Below are 15,644 nucleotides of genomic sequence, written 5' to 3'. Positions count from 1 at the left end.
TTTCTTCTTTTTTCTTTTGGTTTCTCTTCTCGCTTCATTTCATTCATTTGATCCTCAATCGCTGATACTCTTTCTTCCAGTTGATCGAGTCGGTTACTGAAGCTTGTGCATTTGTCACGTATTTCTCGTGTCATGCTTTTCATCTCTTTCATTTCGTTTATGACCTTCTCTGCATTAATTACTCTAGCCATCAATTCTTCCACTTTTTTTTCAAGATTTTTAGTTTTTTTGCGCTGGGTACGTAATTCCTCCTTTAGCTCTGAGAAATTTGATGGACTGAAGCCTTCTTCTCTCATCTCGTCAAAGTCATTCTCCGTCCAGCTTTGATCCGTTGCTGGCGATGAGCTGCGCTCCTTTGCCGGGGGAGATGCGCTCTTATTTTTTGAATTTCCAGCGTTTCTGCCCTGCTTTTTCCCCATCTTTGTGGTTTTATCTGTCTCTGGTCTTTGATGATGGTGATGTACTGATGGGGTTTTGGTGTAGGTGTCCTTCCTGTTTGATAGTTTTCCTTCTAACAGTCAGGACCCTCAGCTGTAGATCTGTTGGAGATTGCTTGAGGTCCACTCCAGACCCTGTTTGCCTGGGTATCAGCAGCAGAGGCTGCAGAAGATAGAATATTTCTGAACAGCGAGTGTACCTGTCTGATTCTTGCTTTGGAAGCTTCCTCTCAGGGGTGTACTCCTCCCTGTGAGGTGTGGGGTGTCAGACTGCCCCTAGTGGGGGATGTCTCCCAGTTAGGCTACTCAGGGGTCAGGGACCCACTTGAGCAGGGAGTCTGTCCCTTCTCAGATCTCAACCTCCGTGTTGGGAGATCCACTGCTGTCTTCAAAGCTGTCAGACAGAGTCGTTTGCATCTGCCGAGGTGTCTGCTGCGTTTGTTTAGTTTACTGTGCCCTGTCCCTGGAGGTGGAGTCTACAGAGACAGGCAGGTTTCCTTGAGCTGCTGTGAGCTCCACCCAGTTCGAGCTTCCCAGCATCTTTGTTTACCTACTTAAGCCTCAGCAATGGCGGGCGCCCCTCCCCCAGCCTCGCTGCTGCCTTGCCGGTAGATCACAGACTGCTGCGCTAGCAATGAGGGAGGCTCCGTGGGTGTGGGACCCTCCCGGCCAGGTGTGGGATATGATCTCCTGGTGTGCCTGTTTGCTTAAAGCGCAGTATTGGGGTGGGAGTTACCCGATTTTCCAGGTGTTGTGTGTCTCAGTTCCCCTGGCTAGGAAAAGGGACTCCCTTCCCCCTTGCGCTTCCCAGGTGAGGCAATGCCTCGCCCTGCTTCAGCTCTCGCTGGTCGGGCTGCAGCAGCTGACCAGCACCGATCGTCCGGCACTCCCCAGTGAGATGAACCCAGTACCTCAGTTGAAAATGCAGAAATCACCGGTCTTCTGTGTCGCTGGCGCTGGGAGTTGGAGACTGGAGCTGCTCCTATTCGGCCATCTTGCTCCGCCCTCTCAGGTAGATTATTGTTAGTGTATAGATATGCAACTGAGTTTTGTGTGTTGATATTGTATCCTGTAGCTGTACTAAATTCATTAGTTCCAACAGGTGTTTCCTAGTAGTTTTTAAGATTTTCTGCATATAAGATGACATCTTCCATGAACAGAGACAGTTTTGCCTATTTCAGTGTCTTTTATTTCTTTCTCTTACCTAATTGTTCCGGTTAGGACTTTCAGTACTATGGCCAATAGAAGTGGTATGAGTGGGCATCCTTGTCTTGTTTCTGATCTTAAAGGAAAAATCTTTCAATTTTTAACCTTTGAGTATGATACTAGCTGTGGGCTTTTTATACAGGCTTTATTATGTTAGAGTACATTTCTTCTATATCTAGCCTGGTTAGAGTTTTTATTATTGAAAGGTGTTAAATTTCATTGAATACTTTTCTGCAACTATTCAGATGATCTTATGATATTTATCATTCATTCTGTTAATGTTGTCTTTCATATTAATTGATTTAAACCATGCTTTCACCCTAGAGGTAAATTCCACCTGATTATGGTGTATGATTATTTTATTGTGCTATTGTGTTAGATTTACTAGTATTTTGTTCAGGAATTATTACCTACAGTCATCAGAAATATTGTCTGTAATTTCCATTTCTTCTGGTACATTTTCCTTGTTTTGAATATGAGAATAATGCTAGCCACATAAATTTAGTTTAAAAATGTTCTTTTTTCTTCAGTTATTTGGAAGAGTGTGATAATAATTAACCTTTCCTCTTTTTAAAAATGTGTGGTAAATTTCACCAGAGAAGTTATTTGGTTCTGGGATTTAATTTGGGGGAGGTTTTTGATTACTGATTCAATCTCTTTACTCATTATTGGTCTGTCCAGACTTCGTATTTTTTTGTGATTTGGTCTTGGTATGTTTTATGAATTTAGGAATTTATTCATTTCTTCTTGGTTTTCCAGTCTTGGTAAAAAATTGTTAATAGTAGTCTTTTATAACCTTTTTTACTTTGGTGGCATCAGTTATAATTTCACATCTTTCATTTTTAAAAAAATTGAATCAAAATTTCTCTTTTCTGCTTTAAGTCTAGCTAAGCATTTGTCAATTTTATCTTTTCAAAAAACTAACTCTTACTTTCACTGATTTTTCCATTAGTTTTCTATTTTTTAGTTTTTTTCTGCTCTCATATTTATTTTTTCCTTCTTTCTTCTAATTTTTAATTTAATTTGTTCCAGTTCTTTGAAGTGTACAGTTAGATTGTTTATTAGAGATCTTTCTTCTTTAATGTAGCCATTTATTGTTATAAACTTCCTTCTTAGTACTGTTTTTGCTACATCCCATCAACTTTGGTATGTTGTGTTTTTATTTTCATTTGTCTCAAGATATATTCTTTTTTATTATTTTATTTTTAATTAAAAAACAATAATTATATATATTTAAGGGGTAAAGAGTATTTCAATATATGTGTATACTGTGGAATAATCAAATTGGAATAATCAAATCAGAATAATCAGCAAACCAATAAAATCAGAGATGAAAAAGAAGACATTACAACTGATACTAAAGAAATGCAAAGGATGGTAAGAAACTGTTGTAGACAATTATATCCCAACAAATTGGATAGAATTTATAGATAAATTCCAAGGAACAGAACAGAGTCCTCAGAAATAATACCACACATCTACAGCCATCTGATCTTTGACAAACCTGAGAGAAACAAGAAATGGGGAAAGGATTCCCTATTTAATAAATGGTGCTGGGAAAATTGGCTAGCCATAAGTAGAAAGCTGAAACTGGATCCTTTCCTTACTCCTTACAGGAAAATTAATTCAAGATGGATTAGAGACTTAAATGTTAGACCTAATACCATAAAAATCCTAGAGGAAAACCTAGGTAGTACCATTCAGGACATAGGCATGGGCAAAGACTTCATGTCTAAAACACCAAAAGCAACGGCAGCAAAAGCCAAAATTGACAAATGGGATCTCATTAAACTAAAGAGCTTCTGCACAGCAAAAGAAACTACCATCAGAGTGAACAGGCAACCTACAGAATGGGAGAAAATTTTTGCAATCTACTCATCTGACAAAGGGCTAATATCCAGAACCTACAAAGAATTTACAAGAAAAAAACAAACAACCCCATCAAAAAGTGGGCAAAGGATATGAACAGACATTTCTCAAAAGAAGACATTCATACAGCCAACAGACACATGAAAAAATGCTCATCATCACTGGCCATCAGAGAAATGCAGATCAAAACCACAATGAGATACCATCTCACACCAGTTAGAATGGCAATCATTAAAAAGTCAGGAAACAACAGGTGCTGGAGAGGATGTGGAGAAATAGGAACACTTTTACACTGTTGGTGGGATTGTAAACTAGTTCAACCATTATGGAAAACAGTATGGTGATTCCTCAAGGATCTAGAACTAGAAGTACCATATGACCCAGCCATCCCATTACTGGGTATATACCCAAAGGATTATAAATTATGCTGCTATAAAGACACATGCACACGTATGTTTATTGCGGCACTATTCACAATAGCAAAGACTTGGAATCAACCCAAATGTCCATCAGTGACAGATTGGATTAAGAAAATGTGGCACATATACACCATGGAATACTATGCAGCCATAAAAAAGGATGAGTTTGTGTCCTTTGTAGGGACATGGATGCAGCTGGAAACCATCATTCTTAGCAAACTATCACAAGAACAGAAAACCAAACACCACATGTTCTCACTCATAGGTGGGAACTGAACAATGAGATCACTTGGACTCGGGAAGGGGAACATCACACACCGGGGCCTATCATGGGGAGGGGGGAGGGGGGAGGGATTGCATTGGGAGTTATACCTGATGTAAATGACGAGTTGATGGGTGCTGACGAGTTGATGGGTGCAGCACAGCAACATGGCACAAGTATACATATGTAACAAACCTGCACATTATGCACATGTACCCTAGAACTTATGTATAATAATAACAAATAAATTTAAAAAATAAAAAAATAAAAAATAAACAACAACAACAACAAAAAAAAAAAAACAGAATATCTGAACAGACCAACAACAAGTATTTCAAACTGAGTCAGTAATAAAGTCTTTAATCAAAGAAAAGTGCCGGACCTCATGGCTTCACTGCTGAATTCTACAAAAAAAAATTAAGTTCTTTAGAATTTTTCACAAACTATAGAAAATAATTGAAAAGAATGGAACACCTCCAAACTCATGCTACGAGGTGATAATTACCCTATAACCAAAACCAGACCAAGACACCGAAAGAAAGAGAGCTACAGGCCAATATTCCTGATGAGTGCAGATGCAAAAATAGTCAACAAAATGCTAGCAATTGAAACTCAACAGCACATTAAAAAGATCATTCACCATGATCAAGTGGGATTTATACCAGGGATGCAAGGATGGTTTAACACATGCAAATCAATAAATGTGATACATCACATTAACAAAGAAAGGATAAAAACATGACTATTTCAATAGATGCAGAAAAAGCATTTGACAAAATTCAATCCCTTCATGATAAAACCTCAACAAATCAGGTATAGAAGGACTATAACCTTCATATAATAAAGGCAATATACAATAAATCCACAGCCAACATTGTATTGAATGAGAAAGAGTTGAAAGCTCTTCCTCTAAATTCTCAAACAAGACAAGGATGCCCACTTTCACCACCACCATTCAGCATAGTACTGGAAGTTTTAGCAAGAATAATTAGGTAGGAGAAAGGACAAAATGTAGTGAAATTAGAAAGGAGGTAGTCAAATTGTTCCTATATGCAGATGACATTATCTTATATGCAGGAAATCCTAAAGACTCCACCAAAAAACTGTTAGAACTAATAAACAAATACAGTAAAATTGCAAGATAAAAAGACAACATACAAAAATTAGTAATGTTTCCATACATCAATATCAAACTGTCTGAGAGAAATAAAGAAAGCAATCCCACTTACAATAGCTACAAAAAATAATAAAATACCTAGCAATAAATTTATCCAAGGAGGTAAAGTATATCTACAAGGAAAACTACAAAACAGTGATAAGAGAAATTGTAGCTAACACAAATGGAAAAACACACCATGCTTATGGGTTGAAAAAATTAATATCATCTATTAAAATGATTATAGTGCTCAGAGCAGTCTACAGTTTCAATGCAATCCCTATCAAAACACCAATGTTATTTTTCAGAGTTAGAAAAAAGCAATTCAAAAATTCATATGGAACCACAAAATACCCTAAATAGCCAAATCAATCTTATGCAAAAAAAGAAAAAGCTGGAGGCTTTACACTATCTGACCTTGAAATGTGCTATAAAGCTATAGTAACCAAAACAGCATGGTATTGGTATAAAAACAGACACACAGACCAACAGAACAAAATAGAGAGCCCAAAAATAAATGCAGGAATTTACAGCCAATTGATTTTCAATAAAGGAATCAAGAGCACTTAATGGGGTAAAAACAGCTTCTTCAATAATTGGTACTGGGAAAACTAGATATCCACATGAAAAACAATAAAACTAGACTATCTCTCACCATATACAAAAATTAACTCTAAATGAATTAAGGACTTCAATGTAATACCCAAAATTATAAAACTACTAGAAGAAAACATAGGAAAATGTTTCATGACATTGGTCCACACAAGGATTTTTTTAGAGAAGACCCCAAAAGCAGCAACAACAAAAGCAAAAATAAATAAATGGGACCACATCAAACTAAAAAGCTTTGGCACAGCAAAGGAAACAATCAGCAGAGAAAAGAGACAACATACAGAATGAGAAAAAATATTTGAAAAGTACACATTCAACAAGAAGTTGATATCCAGAGAAATGTAAATCAAAACCACAATGAGATATCACCTTGCCCCAGTTTTAAAATAGCTATTAACAAAAAGATTAAATATAACAAATGTGGCAAAGATGTGGAGAAAGGGGAACTCTTACTGTTGGTGGGAATATAAGCTAGTAGAGTCATTATGGAAAACAGTACGGAGGTTCCTCAAAAAATTAAAAATAGAACTACTACATGACCCAGCAATCCAACTACTGGGCATATATCCAAAGGAAATCAAATCAGTGTGTTAAAAAAAATCTGGACTCCAGTGTTTATTGCAGCACTATTTATAATAGACAACATATGGAATCAACCTAAATGCCCATCAACAGATGAATGGATAAAGATACTGCCATATACATAAACAATAGAACACTATTCAGCCTTATAAAAGATGAAATCTTGTCATTTTCAATAACATGGATGAATCTGGAGTACATTATATTAGGCGAAATGTTGGGCACAGAAAGACAAATACTGCGCCATCGCACTTATATATAGAATCTAAAAAAGCTGATCCCAGAGAAGTTGAAAGTAGAATACTGGTTAGCAGCAACTTGGGAGAATAGTGGAGAGGAAGAGATGGTGAAAGGTTTGTCAGCAGGTACAATCTTACAATTAGATAAGAATTAGTTCTGGTACTCTATTGTGCAGTAGGGTGAGTCTAGCTAACAAAAATGCATTATATATTTTCAAATATCTAAAAGAGGGGATTTTGAACATTCTTACAACAAAGAAATGATAAATGGTTAAGGTGATTCATATGCTAATTTTCATCAACGTACAATGTATACATTTGTCAAAATACCACATTGTGCCCCATAAATATGTACAATTACTATGTTTCAATAAAAGGAAGAATATCCTGCTGTATTTGACAAGATGGATGATCCTGGAGGACAATATGCTAAGTGAAATAAGCGAGTCATAGAAGGACAAAATACTGCATGATTCAACTTACATAAGGTATCTAAAATAGACTTACAGAAAAAGAGAGTAGAATGGTGGCTGTCAGGGGCTGTGGTGGGAGTGGGGGAAATAGGGGGCTGAGTTACGGTTAAATGGGTATAAAGTTTCAGTTACAAAAAATGAATACGTTTTAGAGACCTGCTTACAACAGAGTGCCTATAATTAATAATACTATATTGTACACTTAAAAATTGTTAAAAGAGTAGATCTTATAATAAGTGTTCTTATCACAATTAAAAGAAAAAAAGCCATGATGTTGAAATAAAGAGTAATGGACATGGGAGATAATAATTTTAGATGCAGAGTTAAATTGGGCTCTCTGAGTATATAATATTTAAAATGACATATAAGGAAAGAACATGGTAGGCAAAGAGGCCAAGATGGACAGCATTCTGCAGTGTGAATGTGCTTCTTGTGTTCAAGAAATAAACAAAGATTAATTTGCTGGATCGCAGAGAGCAAGGAGAAATTTGGAAGAAAATGAAAGAAGTGGCAGCAGAGAGGTTAAGCAACTTTTGTAGGCCACAGTTAGAAAATTTACTCTAAGTACAATCAGAATCTAGATTTGGGGCATAAAAGCAAGATTTTAGTTTTATACATGTTATTTTTGAGACGTCAGTGAGAAGTTTAATAAAAACCTGGAAATATAAGCATCTCAGGATGGCGCATTAAAGAACACCTATAATCAGAGTATGAGTACAAGATAAAAAGCCCACAAGGAAAACCAGCAGAACATGCAGCAAAGTTGGAGAAAGAAAATACCAGTTAAACCACACGTGTTTATAGCAGCTTTATTCATAACTGCCAACACTCGGGAAGCAACCAAAATATCCTTCAGTAGGTAGATGAATAAAGTGTGATACCACTTGACAATAGACAATATTCAGTGCTAAAATGAAATGAGCTATCAAGCCATGAAAAGATATGGAGAAAAGAGATGCATATTACTATGTGAAAAAAGCCAATATGGAAAGGTTACATACCATATGATTTCAACTATCTGACATTCTGGAGAAAGCAAAACTGTGGAGACAGAAAAAGATCAGTAGTTGTCAGGGGTAAGGAAGAAGGAAGAATGAGTAAGTAGAGCATAGAAGAGCTTTAGAGCAGTGAAACTACTCAATATGATACTATAATGATAAATACATGTCATTATACATTTGTCCAAATCCATAGAAGGGACAACAGCAAGAGTGAATCCTAATGTAAACTATGGTCTTAGGATGATAATGATGTGTCAATGTAGGTTCATCAACTGTAAAAAAATGTAGCACTCTGTTGGAGGATATCGACAATGAGGGAGGGTATACGTATGTGGGGGCAGAAGGTATATGGGAAATCTCTGTACTTACTTCTCCATTTTAATGTGAACATAAAACTATTCTTAAAAAGTCTATTCAAAAATAAATTTATACTATAATACTAAATTAATTACTTAAGTCCTTTATACAAAAACTAGCCACACTCCACTTACTTCTGAGTAAATTTCTCCTTCTAATGCCTATGTGCCCACAAGGGCATAAACATGTACATTTTTGTGGGCTTGTTGGTGTCCCTGTTTAACAAGTATGTTTGCATTGGAATGTGGTAGAGAAAATGCAAGTGGAACAAGTGAGTGAACCAAATGTCATTAGTAAGGTTTGACCAGCAAGTTCCAAAAATCCTAACATTTCCCTTTAGCCTTCCTCATTCAGGTGTTACATTTCTGAGAACGTTTTATTTTTATTACATAATTGACTTCTAAAGAGGTAAGAATATCACCTCATGAACTTAAATGTATTGTGGGGTTTCAAGTGTAACTCATTGCGTGAGGAAGGTCTGAGATGAGTGAAACATTTTTGTGTATACCACAGTGTTAAAATTCCAATCTTATAGAAATTTTTGCCTTCTCAACACTTTCTTGAATGCATTCTTGACTTCTCTGTTCCTCAGGCTGTAGACCACAGGGTTCAGCATGGGGATGATCATAGCGTAGAACACGGATGCCATTTTGTCTGTGTCCATGGAGTGGCTGGAGCTGGGCTGCAAGTACATGAAGATGACTGTCCCATAGAAGATGGAGACTGCAGTGAAATGAGAGGCACAGGTGGATAATGCTTTTTGGTGTCCCTTAGCTGAATGCCTCTTCAAGATGGTGATGAATATGAACAAGTAGGAGATAAAGATAACTAGAAGAGCAAAAAAGATATTAAAGCTTGACATAAAAACCAGAATCGCCTCACTAATGTGTTTATCAGAGCAAGACAGAGCCATGACTGCTGGAACATCACAGAAAAAGTGATGGATTTCATTGGACTTACAGAAAGAGAGACTGAATATGCCCCCAATGTGGAATGAGGCATTTAGGAAGCCACAGACATATGAGCCTAGGACCAGACGAGCACATACACTGGCCGTCATGGTGGTGGTGTAGTGTAGGGGTTTGCACACTGCTGCATAGCGGTCATAGGCCATTGAGGCCAACAAGTAATTTTCCACAGTGGCCAAGGCTACAAAGAAGAACATCTGAACAGCACATGCATTGTAGGAGATGACCTTGTCTCCTCTAAGGAACCCAGCCATGACCTTGGGAGTGACAGTTAAGGAGTATCCAAAATCCACCAGAGACAGGTTACTGAGGAAAAAGTACATGGGGGTGTGGAGATAAGAGTCCATCAGGATCAGCATCATCATTCCCACGTTCCCACACAGAGTGAGGAGGTAGACGAAGGTGAACAAGATAAAGAGGGGGACCTGTAGTTCTGGGGCATTAGTTAGTCCTAGAAGTATGAACTTTGTCATTTCTGTACAATTCTCCATCGGTATTATCAGGAAGCATAAGATGTCCTGTAGCAATAAGAAAGCAATAGAGTAATAAACAAAAAAGAGATTTAGAAATGTATAAATACTATATGCATTATGTAATTACAGCAACAATTCATACTTCAAAATTCTATAGATCTAAAGCATAGGCTTAATAACAATCTTTAATGAATTATCTACACAGTTGCAATCTGTTGAATCCAGGGGATCTTTATAAATAATATCCCAATGTTTCCATTTTATAAATTTATAAACTGCTATGTAGTATATTTAATGATGTGTCCAAGATGATGCATCTGGAACTAATTTTTCTGCCAATTCCGTTTTCCCTAATCCAGTAAAACTTATATATTTATGTTGCTCACATACTGGGAACTGCTCTAGGCAATTTGTATGTATATTGATTCCTCTCAACAATATAATGAGGTTGATTAGTTATTGCATTTATTTAATTTGTGAGGCTCACAGGATTAAGTCATTTATTCATATATACACAAGTGTTAATAGTCAAGCCTATCTTCTGGCTCAGGAGAGTTGTTCTCAAGTTCAATGGTCTAAATTGAATCTAAATCAAATTGAATGTGAAGCAATTTACAATTACTCATTGTCTTTGTTGGTGCAAACTTAGGCAGGTTTCACAGTGAGGTAACTGAGAGGAAAATGCACATTAACGGTCTCAGGACAGCTGGAGAAGTAGAGAAATGTACAACCAGCAAAGGCAATTCTGAGGGGAAGGCAGCATCAGATATAGAGCTTGGGACTGGGAAGAGGTGCACATCAGCCCTACCATTTACTACTTAGGCAGCATCAGTCCCAGACTAACTTCCCTGAACCTTGTTTATTTTACCTGCAGAATGAAAATATTAATGAGATCAACCTCAAGGCATTATTTTGAAAATTCAATGAAATAATACATTTTTACAACAATAAACAAAATGTTAAATGTTTAGCACAGTCTGATGAGAGCTAGCTATAATGTTATTGTTAGAATGGAATGATGATCTCTGTTAGTTTCATAAAGGAGGATGGCAGGGCTTTGTGTGTTGGTAAATTTTGAAGTCTTGTAGCCCCTTCTTCAATTTGTCTTTCCTCACATACTAGGGCTACTGAGATTTTCTGTGCCTCCCAATAATTCTCATTCTGTCTTTTTTCACACAAATGATTGACTGCTCCAGCAATGCCATGTGAACCATTCTTCTGTTTAATTTCTTCCTTGAAACTTACATTTTAGCTCGGTTTCGCAGCATCTCCTTTACTTAAACACATTCTTTTCTTTCATTTTTGCCATCTCTTAGTTGAATGCAGACCCTTATAGTTTAAAATGCATCGTTCGTGGGTTTCCTTTAGTCTGCAGATCTGCAGATCTGTTTTGGTGGCAGGTTCTGAGTTGTAAAATTATTATTTAGATCAGTTCTTGCATATGAATAGTGTTTTAAATTAGAAAGGGCATTCATCCTCTAACTACTATTCATCTGCTAACTACTATTGCCTACTGTCTTTCCACACTGCGTAAGTCTAGCCCATGAAAGCCTTGTTTGCCAAACTCAACTCACATAACCACTTTTAGAATATACTACGTTCTACAACAGATGTTAAGAACTTTTTATATAAATGTTTACATGTGTGTTTGTGTGTGATAAGTATTATTGTTATTACTATTTTACCATTACGAGAATTTGATATTTGAAAAGTTTTGTGATATTCTACAATTATACAACTAGTATGGAGAATAGTCAAGATTCACAACTGAAACCAAGTTCCAACCTAATCAAAATTTGTGCTTTTAGCTACTTCACAACGAGCATTAGATGTGCTAGTCATAATAAGGATGAGATTATGAGGGAAAGGTTACAATTCTGTATGCATCTTGCTAACTTATTTAGTTCCTTTTATAGTCTGAAGAGCTGTCAATTCACACTTCTGTTACTTTTGTTTGTTTTACTTCCAGTAGAAGCCTGATAGTGAGTCAGATGAAATTACCACCTACTTAATCAGCACATCATCTATCTTATTTTTTTCATCTTCTTTAGGGAAGCAGTATGATATTTCACAAGTATCACTGAACACCCTACCAATGGAAGTTTTGACATCTCTATACTCCAGCCTCAGCATATGTTTTTATAAAAAGAAATTTAAAGCATCTACTCCTGTTCTAAAATAATATAGTATCTATAGCTGTCCCATTGCTTTTGCACGAATTCCCTGTTTTACTAAATGTATATGTGGAACATAGAAGCTTACCTTGCGCCTGGAAAAAAAGAGATAGTCTATCCTGAATACTAAGTCTAAAGTTGGAAATTCAGTCATGGAATAATGTATAAATACCATAGAAAAATAATCTGTCTCAGGTAGTGGTCAAAAGGCTCCAAGTTCTCTACGGCAAGGAAAGACAGAATAAAAAAACACTAACATCAATAAACTAAACTAAATATAACTGCTATTGTTAGGAATGAGCTCTAACACATAAAGCATTCACTATGTGCAGATTCTCTTTTATGTATTTTGCATACATTAGCTCAAAAAAGTAGAAAGTAAAGGTGTATTGTAGGTGAAAAATAGGATTCCATGTAAGCTTTGATTTTGCTGTGTGTGTATGTGTGTGTGTACATATGCATGCGGTCACCCATTATGGGTCACAATGTAAATCATGTGGATTCCTTATTTTTAAAAATCTAAAGCTTTCAATCAAGAGCCTCTGAATAGCCTGTGCAAAGTTAGGCATGAGACTGTGCTTCAGTAACACAGAACCATGTATATTTTAATGTGCTCATTGATCATTTGCTCACTCATTTATTTATTCATTTATTCATTTAGATATATTCATTCATTGCCTCAACAAATATTTAGAGTGCCCTTCATTTTCTAAATGCTCTTCTAAGCACATGGATTTTTTGTGTGTATAAGGTTATTTTGTTTTTTGTTTTTTACTTTTAAGTTCAGGGATACATATACAGGCTTGTTACATAGGTATGTTTGCATCATGAGGGTTTGTTGTACATATTATTTCATCACCCAGGTATTAAGCCTGGGACGCATTAGTTATTTTTTCTGATCCTCTCCCTCCTCCTACCCTCCACCCTTCGATAGGCCCCAATGCCTGTTGCCCTCTAAGCATATGAATTTTAAATGATGAGACTAGTACCATCTTCTATTATTTGAATAAAATCACCATTTTTCTAATTAATGGAGATTGTTGTAACACCTGGACTGTGGCTAAATAGCGTGAGAGCATGAAAATATTTAAAACTGGATACTAAACTCTGGATGTATTCAATGGGAAAATGTTTGCCCTTGAACTTTTATATAGCACATATTCTATTACCACAACCTAAACAGACCATAGAACTGAGCTAGAAACTTACCTTGCTCTTCAAGGAAAATGACACACTTTCAGTTGGTATCTTCAAATTGCAAGTCCTACTCAAAGAAGAAAGAAAAGCTCCTATTTAAGAAGTTGTTATTTAATGTCTAGTCACAAATATAGAAGTTATCTAGAGGGAGGGAGATTTAAGGAAAAAGTGAAGATTAGGTGGAGATTAGAAAATATTCTCCAACTTGTCACACAGGACTGCTGCTGTGAGGAAAAATAGAAGTCTCTGAATGCATTTTGTAAAGTGCTAAAGAGCTCTAAGAAGGGATCATCATATCCACAATGAACATCATTTTTAGCTGGGGGTTTTATCCTTGGCCATTGTTGCAGACTCAGAGTAATATACCTGTGTGAAATAAGGCCACTTAGTACAATGGACAACCTTTTACACTGAGATCAATAAATGATCACCAAAAGGTGACACACAGGGTGGAACCTCTAACATGATGGTAAATAGAGTCATTTTGGGATGTTAGTGACCAATGACTGGGAACTAACAATAATTGAGGAATTTGAACATACATAAAGTTCTCAGGGGACAAGTTACCCATGAGAATAACCAGAGTCTCTCACTCCAATCATCGAGAGAAGCAACAACTAAACTGTGCACGGAAGCCTGGTTCTGTTTTCTTAGGAAGAACACTAGTATATTTACTTTACTCGGAGTTATTTCTTCTTGGTAGTGCAAACATCTTCAGAGAAGATTCATCATTAACTTTTCTGGCAGAAATTAGACAGAATCATGAGCGGCATAACAGAAACTAGGCTAAAGTATTATGTAAGTCGTGTTGGCCCATGGCAGCATAACTTCCCAAAATTCATATTGAGATTATAGGTTATATAAACACTTATGCACTTGAATTCTCTCATTAATAAAATAGAGATGAGTACCTTTTTTTCTGAGATAGTAGAATGGATGCTTTGCCAGAATCCTTGCCCACTTGGAAATAGCAAGTAGTGTGTAGAGATTCACACTGTGAACTTGTATCCAAGAAGAAACATGATTGTTCAACATAAAAGTGAAAGAAAACTTTGGATACTGCTGAAAACAAGACAGACAGCAGCCCAAATGGAAATCTGTAAATCAATCCCTCCACATGTGAGAGGGGGAGTGCTCCACAATACACATTTCCACCAGGAAGCCAGGAAATCTAGACCATCGGGAACTTTTGAGCTTCCCAAAACCTGGATCAGACTTGGGGAACAGTCAAGGGACTGTGAGAAGGAAGAGCACTGGGAAGTACCCCACATGCACTCCCAGGCTTAAGGACCAATGGAAGGAGGTCATTCCTGATGCTAACTCATAGCGGGTTGCACAGAAACCTGCCAGCTAGCATTGGTGGCAGTCACTGGTTTGTAGAGTCATTAGTTAGGGATTTATGATCTTAACTTGATTGGAGGAAGAATCCACATAGCCAGAATGGAGAGGCAAGAATAGCATGGGCTTCAGCTGCGGACAATGGAACTGGGAACCCACCTTGCAGGACCAGATCAGGAGGGTTTGAGTCTGAGATGAGTGGTATTGGCCAGGGTAGAAAGTTTTGCAGCCTGGGACATTTTCACAGTCTAAAGGCAAACTGCATTTGAGTTGGCTAACTGTCCCAATTCACTGCTAGTGTCCAGGCGTGGGAAGGAGCCATGATGGGTTGAGTGAGAGCAAATTGGGTCTTACTACCCCTTGATAGACCATGGAGCCTAAGATGCACTCTTTCCCTCATGGGGTCATTGGCACAGCAGCAGTTGCTCTGCTTCTTGTTGGAGTGTTTCTTCAGAGGCCTGAGGATTTCTCTCTGAACCCTGTAAGGGCCAGCACTTGTACATGCCATTGTGGGGTTCAAGTGCAGACTTGCACAACCCCACACTGCTCAGCCTTGCCTTCTTGCCTTGGACACAAAGCATGGAACCACCAGTTTAGACACCCAGAAACAAAGCCAAATAACCCTATTCAGCATACATCATAGTCACATTCTCAAGAAAAGTAAGTCACACCCCGATGAAAGTAAATTCAATAATAGAAGTGACTAATTCTCCAGATGCAAAGAAATCAGGATAATAATACTGGAAGTATGAAAAAACAAAGTGCTATAACACCTCCAAAGGAGCACAGTAATTCTCTAGCAATGAATTTGAACCAATAAGAAATCTTCAAAATGTCAGACAAAGAATGCAAAATACTGATTTTAAAGAAGTTCTGTAAGA

General features: G+C 37.1%; 1 protein-coding gene across 2 annotated transcripts in view; it reads right to left on the bottom strand.

Annotated features, from left to right (window-relative positions):
* Positions 1–9,020: 9,020 nt before the first annotated feature.
* Positions 9,021–15,644, bottom strand: part of OR5B2 (olfactory receptor family 5 subfamily B member 2) — a 64,971-nt gene continuing 58,347 nt past the window's right edge. For both annotated transcript variants that reach the window (XM_077962802.1, XM_077962803.1), the window contains exons 4-5: positions 13,438–13,492; positions 9,021–10,099 (exon numbers count right to left, since the gene is read on the bottom strand). In XM_077962802.1, coding sequence (XP_077818928.1) covers positions 9,143–10,072 — 930 coding nt within the window. In that variant the 5' untranslated portion in view covers positions 10,073–10,099; positions 13,438–13,492 and the 3' untranslated portion in view covers positions 9,021–9,142. The remainder of the gene's footprint in view (positions 10,100–13,437; positions 13,493–15,644) is intronic.

This window comes from Macaca mulatta, chromosome 14 (assembly GCF_049350105.2).
Source record: "Macaca mulatta isolate MMU2019108-1 chromosome 14, T2T-MMU8v2.0, whole genome shotgun sequence".
Taxonomy (NCBI): Eukaryota; Metazoa; Chordata; class Mammalia; order Primates; family Cercopithecidae; genus Macaca; species Macaca mulatta.
The sequence above is the reverse complement of the archived record's forward strand: the minus strand, read 5'-3'. Positions and strand labels throughout refer to the sequence as shown.